Raw genomic sequence first — 10211 nt, 5'->3', positions numbered from 1 at the left:
CATTTTTCTACATTTTTTAGTGCAGTACAAGTATATTATCAAGATGTTTACATGTAATGAAATATCCTTTGTTAAAACCTTATGAACAACCTGAAAAAAACACTTTTTTGGTTGTGTGACATTGAGTGTTGAATATTGAAGATTCTCCAGTCAGTGTGGTTGTCTCTGATTTTCACCTGTGCTCTGTCAACCAATTAGCTCTCCATCAACATGTCACTTTGTCTCTGACTTTTTTAGCTACAGAATTGAAACTTTTGTACCTCAAAAGTTTCAGAAAGAACGTGTAAGTGGCAACAAAATGATAAAATATAAATGTGTGCTTGAACAGAAAGCATTCTGAGGTATTTCACAGGCTTTACACATTTAAATGCTAATCATTAGCTATTCCTATTATGTGATGCTAACACTACCAATGCTAACACAGCCAAGCAACAGTCTAATGAGCAAGACACACGGGAGGCGACATCTCTCCTTCTTCATCATTTTCTATGAAACTTGTGCGATGAGGCGAAAATTGCTGCCCTCCTCCAGCCGACATACATGCCCTCCTCCAGCCGACATACATGCCCTCCTCCAGCCGACATACATGCCCTCCTCCAGCCGACATACATGCCCTCCTCCAGCCGACATACATGCCCCCCTCCAGCCGACATACATGCCCTCCTCCAGCCGACATACATGCCCCCCTCCAGCCGACATACATGCCCTCCTCCAGCGAGAGGTGACATACATGTATGTGAAATGTTGCACTCGTGCACATAGACGTGCACACGGGGGCTTGTGACGCGACACAAGAAAATAGAAAAGTGTTCAATTTTTGTCGCTGTCGCATGGCACTACGACCAATCAGCGAGGAGCTTTATTTACTGACCAATGAGAGCCGGCTAGACAGTGCAGTCTGCAAACACTTTCAACATAGAATAGTAGATCATTTTAGCTGTGTCTGACTTTCCCATACTTTTCGATACTTCACACAAAGTTTATAGAGATGTCAATAAAAGGCAGCCGCGTGGTGCCAGGGTAAATTTGTCTGAACGTAGGTCTTGGATTCTGTCACGGTTTCATGACAGGATTCATCTGGATCAGCCTTGAGGTCTGTCAGGGTTTTCTTTCTCTTTTGTACAGTTAACAGCAAGATTTCTGTCAATTCGTGCAAAATCTTCTATTCATCCGTCTTACTTTGTCACGGACTGGTTTGAAAATATCAAAATTTCCTCCAGTATAATAACCAATCAAATTTCTTGGAGAAAAGCGATCTCGTGCGATGCCCGGCATCGCTGCTGTTTGTCGAGTCCCGTGTGTTCGGTTTCACCACGGTGGTGATGAGTTTTGCTTGTCGCTGTCGTTGGTCGCCTCCTCTGTGTCTTGCCCATTACAATACGTTGACGTCCATGGTTTGCAACATCAGTAATTTTATTGATTGACCTTCAATATCACAAACAAGTCAAAATGAAGTATAAAGTCTATTACAGTCTAATTACACCCATTGATTAGCAAATGTAATAATAACCTATAAACAACATGTCCCCTGTTTTTCTATTTCAGGTGGTACAATGAATCCCAGTCATAGTTGTTAAACAGTTGTTGAGATATGTTTAAGTTCATTGGATAAAATAAAATCAACTTTTGGTTTTAATGAGAGAGAGATGACCAAAAACCTTTAAGTAACGGTTTAGCATTAGCATTTAGCAGGTCACCACATGCTCTGTGTGCTTTGAAAATGTAGATTGACATCATATCAATAACAAACTAATATAGTTTCTTATTAAAGCTGAAGAGGCAAATCTTTAACATCTGTATGATCTGTTTCTAACTGTGTCTGAAAAACAGTTTAAGATGGCGTGAGAGGCAGGAGGCAGAGCTTTGTTTTAGTGGGCTCAACCATTTCAACACTGCCCCCCCACAAACACTGTTATGTCACTGTGCAGTCGACGTTCCTCTTATCAAGTTGATCTTGGTGGGTCTGAGCCATGTCTGAGTCGACCGTGGTGGTCTGCTGAAACATAAATACATTACAGATTAAGAAAGCTTATCCCAGCACCTTGCTTACTCCTTTCTGTATCAGTCAATCATTTTGGGTAAGAGGTGACAGTTTTGTGTTACAACATCTGATCCACTCATTCCTGTGTGTAATAAGTAGCCAGACTGAAAAAGACTTTATATCTTCTGCTTTAAAATCTGCAAACATCACAGATGGGCTTATTTCATACTGAATTTTGAATGCAAGAGTCATTTATAAAGAAATATATTCATGAATAACTGTTACACAAGCTGGCTCATAAACCAAGGGCTCAACGGTTACCTAAATGTTCTGGATTAAGATTTCTTCAGTTATGGTTTAGAGACAAACTGACATGTAATTTTCTAGTTTATCAGCCTGTTATTAGAGGTTTTCACTTTAAAAGGCTGCCAGACTGCACAAAAGAACAAGGCTCCCTCCTCTATACAAAAATGCTGCATGATGAAATTACTATTTGTAGAACAGTAATCAAGCAGTAAATGCACTATTTTAGTAGAAGTGACATTTTAAAGGACTTTTTATTCCCCAGTCAATCATCCATTGCAGTGACATCTTCATTGAACACTCCAAGCACTAATCTATATAGTACTGAACTGCCATGAAAAGTCTTCAATTTCAAGAATCTTGCAGCCATACGTTCGTTTTTCTCATACATACTTTTAATATATGATGCAATTAAGTTTATTTTTCTACTCCCACATCTCAGAACACTCCAACTGACAAACTGCTGATACATATCACCCTAATCCCATTAACCTCAGAACCACCATAGTTAATCCAGTGTCAGACAGTATTGTACTGACACTGTAAAGGTCCTATATTATGCAAAATTCCCTTTCTAAAGGTTTTCTAACAGTCATGTGTGTCTTTATAGCCTGTGTATGAGGCCCAGAAATGAGAAAATTCTGTCACCTCTCTCACTTGCTTGCTCCAATTTTTAGCGAATGTGTGCTTAAACGAGTTAGTTAGAGACTTTTCCATTTGTGACCTCATGAAGGGAAATAACCACTGCCCCCGGTAGTAAATACTGTCGCTGACCCAACTCCCCAGCTAGCTGTGGGATCAAGGTGATCTCACACAGGTGTTCAGTTGGATTGAAGCCTGGACTGTTCTGCGGGTAGTTTGATGATCCTGGCTCTGTGAAGGAGAGCGTTGTCATCCTGGAGGATGGAGGTCCCAGATTCTGGACATATGGAATCATCACTGTGTCCAGATTCTTATTCAGATATGTCTGTCTATCATTAGGTGACTGGCTAAAACCTGGCAGCACTTAATCTCAAAACAAGAGTGAATACTAACAGGAAAATATTGCAGGGGTTTTTGGATTTCAGATTAAGAATGAATAAGAAACTGTTTAATATCCTAACTCTACAATTTAGTACAATATATTCCTCTGTTTTTAAACACCTACTATCTAACATGAAAGATATTTCTTTACAAAACCTCTGAACTGTTTTACTTAAACTTCAAATAAGTGGGTCAGTAGCAAAAAGAAAAGCTAAACGTGAGCTTGGTAAGCACCAAATCTTTGCCCTCAGTGTGATGACAACAGAATAAGTCTTCAGATTTATTTCATACAGTTAGCTGGTGTGTCAGATACAACACAGGAAGTTATCTCCTAGAAATGTACCACATTTGCACCAAAGTCTTTTTGGTCTAAGTCTTTGAGATAACAGTGTTTGTGGAGCCATACCAGAGAAGAAACCCTGCCCTGTAATTTGTACACTTCCTCATTGTTCTGCTGCTGGATTGCACATTCTGTGTTGATTTATAATCCACCACTGCTCTTCCTCCCCCTCTCTGACGCTGCCTCACATGTGGATGCTTGAACCATGTGGCATCACAATGATTTGTATAAATGTACGATAGCGCAATATTTTAGTTTGAGAGTCAAGGGCATGAGTGCTGCTATCGTCTGTCAGATCAGAGACAGTCATCAGTGCACAAACTTCATTACAAGAAAACTAAATGTCATCTTCTTCACCGTGATTATGTTTTTCACTTATATTTGTTATTATAATGTGCTCCAGTGGAGCACATTGCATCACTGTAGTCAGGGGCAGGTGTTATCCTGTGCTGCTTTGAGTCCCTGACTTTTTACACACTTTCTCTCTCAGACACACACACTAACGCAAGATGTTCTCTCTTTCCCTCTCACAGGATACAATATACATGATTGCTGCTGATAGCAAAGAGCAAGCGCGTCATACTGAGACACAGTACTGGACGACGTGTCTCTGGCTCGTCTCAGAGAACATCTGATGCAGGTGCAAAAACCGCAGAATTAAAATCATCAGGACAAACTGTGGAGGAATTATTCTGTCATACTTTTTGGCTACTACAAACCCCCTTTCCAGAAAGTTGGAGCATTTCTGGGCAAATGTCCACTGTCTAGGATGAGCCTGTGTCCAGGGAACCATGTGCATGAGTTCATATGCCCTCTCTGTGTTAAACAGTTTCAGGTTACATTTCTGGGTGCAGCAGTGGACCATGCTGAATGAAAATGGTTTTAGTTCCCTTGGGTTTATGTTGCAATATTGATAATCATGGCATGAAGGTTGCAGGTTGAAGCCTTGGCTGTGCATCCAACACTGGTTTCTGTCCTTGGCTCCCGGAATCCTACATTAGATTAATTATCTTTTTAAGGATATCTAGAAATTTTCCAGGTATTTACATCCCATCCAGGATGTTAATAATCCAGCCAAACGTAGTGTTTATTCAGTGACTCTATGGTAAATCCACAATGAGAGCTCCACGATAGCATGATTATTTATGACATATTCATAATAAAAAGTGATTGCTATCATGACTGTGTTGTTAAGACACCTCTGCTTTGACACTGAAATTATGCTGATGCCAATTCATGTCAAACTTTCAACCAATCAGAGAGCTTAAATTTATGGCAATGTCTAATTGGGAGTAGCCAAAGATCAACAAGTGAGCAGAAAGTGAAAAGTCTGCCTGAAAAGAACAGAAATAATGGCCCTCTATGGCTGGAATAAAGACAAGAAGACATTTTTGATGCACCGCTGTGCCAAAAATCAGCTGAACTGATAGTAGCACAAATAACTGTAAAATGCAAAAAACAAACAAACAAACAAAAAAAAACAAAACAAAACAAAACAAACAAAAACACAAAACAAACAAAAAAAAAAAAAAAAAAAACAGGAAAAAGTGTTAATGTGCTAAATAGTTTCTGTTGTGTGTTTGTTTCAGTGCCAATATTATCCTCCTGAAAGTCAAGACTGGACAGAATTATGTGCAAATGAGAAGAGTCTTCTCTAAAAGGGGATGTTTTTTTTTATTTAATACGTTTCTTTAAAACATGCATGTCACAGCTCTATCCCTCAAAATTGTAAATGTAAAAAGTTGGAAAAAAATCCTTTCAAAACAAACTTTATTTTTGAGTGTATTTATTATTACTTTTTTAGTTGCACTCATTCTCATAAAAATAATTATTTATTTACTAATTTGGTTGCAATCCTGTGGCATTTAAATACTGACTTGCAAATTGGACCACCATTTTAAAGGGGTTAATGATGAATCTTTCACACAAAGATATGAGCTAAAACCCATCATTCCTTTTATATCTAATCCTGGCACCCTCACCAATCTGCTGATTGTAGCATCTTCCAGAATGATGGTGCTTATATGCTCAAAAAATTTAGTTTTTCTTTGATTTTTCAGCACCTTTTGGGTGTATTGCTGGTATCAAATTTTTTAAATAAATTTTCTAAATACAATTAAGTTGGTTACTGTATATACTAAAATATTTGTTCAACTTGTGTCTGATAAAGGTTCAAACAAATCAATGAATTGCAAAATTAATTGTTGATGCATTTTAGAAAATTACTCAACTTTAATTAAATTTATTTATTTATTCATTTATTCATTTATTTATTTATTTATTTATTTATTTATTTATTTATTTATTTTTAGTGTTGCTGCAACCAAAGACAGAAACTAAATTATACAAGAGACCACAACAAGAGAATCTTTATTATTCGAGGATGTAATCTGCTAGTTTGGGCCTCAGAAATCTACTGTGATGCCAAAAGAATGAAAATCATTCATTGTGTAGAATATGTGAATGGCATTTTCAAGCCTGCTCTTAAGGATTCTTGGTGTGTTTTTCAAAAACTTTTTTTGTCTTCTGTTAAAACTGAGGCCATTCATGAAGTCATTGTGGTGCAAACATCTTTTTTTTTAACATTAGATAGACACTCCTTCCTATTTATTTGGCCATGAAAGCATTGCTCTCAGAATAATGAAGCCCATTTGTCAAGATTATAGTTTTTTATTTTATTTGGGTTTGGATGAAGGGGCAACAGGCAGATCCATGTGCCTTAATTTTGCTGATTTAGGGTTTTGCAGAATGCTTTTGTGGATTAGTGCACTGATAAATCTGAACAAAATGATCTTGAAAAATGGCTGCAGTTTGTTCCAGTGAACCCTTTTAATGATTGTTGTTTCTGGAGAAGTGCACTCTGCAGTGTTTCTCAAAGGTTAAACGTTATCTGTTAAATGTCTGGATTTCAATTAAGTGAACAGAATGTGTTTGGTTGTCCAAAAATGCATACGTTATATAATTTATGAAGAAAAAAGAGGTAGAAAGAAAAGGGAACATGTTGATGATTTCATATTTTTATTACATTTTGAGATTTTCTGACTCAAATTGAAAAAGTGAACACTTACAATAAATAATACATTCACAATAAAAATAATTCAGATTGCAACAAAACATTCAAGTGTACTTAGCCGTTATAAAACCTACGACTATGTAAACATTTTTCACCTAACATTGCACCTCCTGAGCCACGACTCTGGCATCTGTAAAAGGCATAGCGTCAACAAAACACATTTTTACGCATCGATGCGCGAGTCTCACATAGTATGAAGCCACGTCACACACTGGCCTCTGATTGACAGAACAAGCTAACATTCTATCAATGTCTCGGGCAGTGGATTTAAGCGGACTCGTGTGTTCAGTCAGTGTCCTTGGAAACGGCGGCTGCGTTGGTGGTGGCGGACTACCCCGCCCTCCAAACCTCCGCCCCAAAGTGAGCGCTGCCGGCCGCGCAGGTCGCGTCTCAAGCTGACGCGCCAGGCTCCTTCTCCTTTCAAAGATTCATGTCAAGTCTGCGCCTTAAGTCTGCTTAACTGATCACGCATCTTTCTTTGTCTTTGCCCTGCCCGCCTCCTATCGCCTTCTCTTTAATGTACATGAGGTCGCTGTGCACGCTGGGTCTCCTGGCGCACGGAGTGACCACGCCGTATGCCTCCCCAATGTCCTTCAGCTTTTTGTTTTTCAGAGACTTTCTGTGCAGCATGTCGCAGTACTGCACCGACACTTTCCTGTGGAGGTCCGGGCTCATTTCGTGAGGTAGTTTGGCCAAGGCGAACAGAGTCTGAAACATCTTATCCACGTTCTCGTTCCGCTTGGCGGAGATCTCGAAGTACGCGCACTTTTCGTCCCCGGCCACCAGCTGCTCGATCTCCTCCTGCTGCACCTCCCGGTGAAACTCTCTGTCGCCCTTGTTCCCGCAGATGACCAGGGGCACGTCGATGTTCTCTTTGATCTTGTTTTTCAGGCACGACTTGGTCTCGTAAATCTGCCGCTTGAGCCGCTGCACCTCCTGGAAGGAGTCACGGTTGTCCAAACTGAAGACGAGGATGAACACGTCTCCTGGAGAAATCGAGAGAGGAGGAAAAAGGTTAAATCTCTGATTTAAACATGCACTTTGCATTGCACCTTGCAGCAGTGCCAAAAAGGTGCACAAAAACAGCACAATTATCCCGTTTTTTAGGATTTTGATTTTTTAATTTTATTTTTGCAAGATAAAAACGTGGACAAGTACCTGTTAGTATGGAAAGTCTCCTCATGGCAGGGAACGGGTGGTTCCCTGATGTATCCAGTATGTCCAGCTGGTAAACGTCTCCCTTGATGCTGTACAGTTTCCTGTGAAAGTCCTCGATAGTCGGCGTGTACTGCTCCTCGAACCTCCCGTTCAGGAACCGGGACACGATTGCCGTCTTTCCAACTTTGGTGGAGCCCAAAATCACCATCCTGTAGCAGTTCTTTGCTGGGATGTCAAAATCGCTCTCAGATGGAGACATTTTCTTAATCATTTTTATTTCCCGGGTGTGTGGACAGTGTCTCCCCGCTGCTGCTTGTATACGTAAAGCTGCTTGTGGTCAGCGAAGAAGGTTCTCAGTCAGCTTCACAATGCGTTTCTGTCTGAACCCCAGGCTGGAGCGGAGAATTTAAGCGCGCGGCGGGCTCCGCCCCCATTGCGCGTCACGGCTCGGTGAGTAGGTCCTTGTTGCGCTGTGAAAATCAGGGGAAAATGGTCCAAACTCCCACTGGTGCGTCAGTCCCTCATTTCCAACAAAGAAAAAACTATATCGCTGGGAAACCGAAACAAATATGTTCTAGAAAAATGGGACATAAGAATATTTTGATGATGGAGAACTGTGCTGTGCACAACAGCAACATAATGACTTCCACGGATGAGCAAGTTAATAATTTACGTTTCTTCCGGCGTTTAACCCGCTTTTTTGTTTACTATAAGGCTGAACCTTAGACACTTTCTTATGAAAGCTCTTAGGAAATGCAATTTTCTCTAGACTGAATACATTTGCAAATTAATGCTCATATTTAGCATTATAATTAAATATAAGCAATATTTTACACACACACACACACACACACACACACACACACACACACACACACACACACACACACACACACATATATATATATATATATATATATATATATATATATATATATATATATATATGCATATGCATTTGGAGCCTATATGTATTTACATATGCAGAAAACATATAAAACTAATCTAAATAGAATATTATCCTGCAATATACAGGCTTGTTTGTCTGCTTTATCCAAACTCACTCACACTCCGAAAAACCTCAACAACCACTCGCTGTGACTCGGCAGAAAACAGTGGAGTGGGACAGGCTGCAGTTCCTACAATGGCCAAAAGAGGGCGCTCAAGCACGATTTTATCAGTGTGAGTCTGAGGAGGAATAAACCTGTAGAGTGGTTGACAATCCTGCATGTGTGTTAGTGAGTAAGCAGAAAAACAATCTGCACTGATTTTCTAACCGAGGCGTTTGATTCATCACATCGACCACATGTGAAAGAAAAGTGTTCATCTGTTACAGTCTACTAGCAGTTTTCTGTCATAAATTGTTATTAAAGAAGGAAAATTGCACATCTCCATTTTTCTCCTCAGCAATGGGTCATGCAAATTAAGTTGATATAGAAAGAAGGACAGGTTTTAAGTGGATGATGGCAGCTTATTCAAACATCTTCATTTAAAAATAGATTTAGTGTTTTAATGTGATTTATTTAGTCAGGTATAAAAAAATACACAATACACAATATTAATGTCATGAAGACAAGAGGAAACACTTCGAAATTAGCCTGTTATTAAATAGAATGTGACAAAATTGTCAAACTATATATTTTCCCATCCAATAACTATACAATACAGAGGGGCATATATTTAGGGGGCGGGTTTAGAGGGGTGGCCAGAGTGGTGCTGACCCCCTCTGAATTCTAATTGGACACCCCAGGTGTCACCTCAGGTGATTGACAGGTCACTTGAGGCAGACGACAAACATCCTTCCAGACCTGCATAGATCACCAGTGTCCTCTATACCAACTTGAAGTAAATTTTAATGTAGTTTCCTATAATTAGTCATCCTTTATAAACATTGACATTTGGCTGCACATTAAAAGAAGAGATTTTGTCCCTGTGCAAGTACAACTACTAATGTTATGCATGAAGGCAAAGCAAGTTTATATGTATAATCAATTTCAAAGTGCTTTACATAAAACAAAAGCATTACTGCGAGGTGCAGAAACGCATTAAAAAGTACAGAATAAAAAAATAAAAAGAAAAACAAGTAATATTTGGACACTGCAATAAAATAAAAGAATTAAAATCATGTTAAATAATTTAATAAAAATGATTTAAATCAAGTAACAATTGAGACAAGTTTAAAGATACTGTGCAGATTCCACATGTAGGCGCAGTAAAAGAAAAAGGTTTTTAACCTGGATTTAAAAGTGTCTACACCTGGTGAACGTTTCATCTCCACTGGCAGTTTGTTCCACTTGTTTGCAGCATAACAACTAAATGCTGTTTCTCCATGT

The 10211-nt window shown here is 39.2% G+C and overlaps 1 protein-coding gene across 1 annotated transcript; it reads right to left on the bottom strand.

Annotated features, from left to right (window-relative positions):
* Positions 1-6648: 6648 nt before the first annotated feature.
* rasd1 (RAS, dexamethasone-induced 1) lies at positions 6649-8267 on the bottom strand. The gene is made up of 2 exons (XM_041974089.1): positions 7879-8267; positions 6649-7706 (listed from the first exon to the last, which is right to left on the bottom strand). The coding sequence occupies exons 1-2, from the start codon at positions 8147-8149 to the stop codon at positions 7177-7179; spliced, it is 801 nt and encodes a 266-aa protein (XP_041830023.1). The 5' UTR covers positions 8150-8267; the 3' UTR covers positions 6649-7176.
* Between the last annotated feature and the right edge of the window lie 1944 nt (positions 8268-10211).

This window comes from Melanotaenia boesemani, chromosome 21 (genome assembly GCF_017639745.1).
Source record: "Melanotaenia boesemani isolate fMelBoe1 chromosome 21, fMelBoe1.pri, whole genome shotgun sequence".
NCBI lineage: Eukaryota > Metazoa > Chordata > Actinopteri > Atheriniformes > Melanotaeniidae > Melanotaenia > Melanotaenia boesemani.
Note: the sequence above shows the minus strand (reverse complement) of the source record. Positions and strands in the feature narration are given on the sequence as shown.

Coding starts and splice junctions, on each gene's coding strand:
- rasd1 (XM_041974089.1), bottom strand. CDS start 8,149: ATGATTAAGAAAATGTCTCCATCTGAGAGCGATTTTGACATCCCAGCA. Junction 7,707..7,878: donor GAGACTTTCCATACTAACAG/GTACTTGTCCAC, acceptor CGATTTCTCCAG/GAGACGTGTTCATCCTCGTC.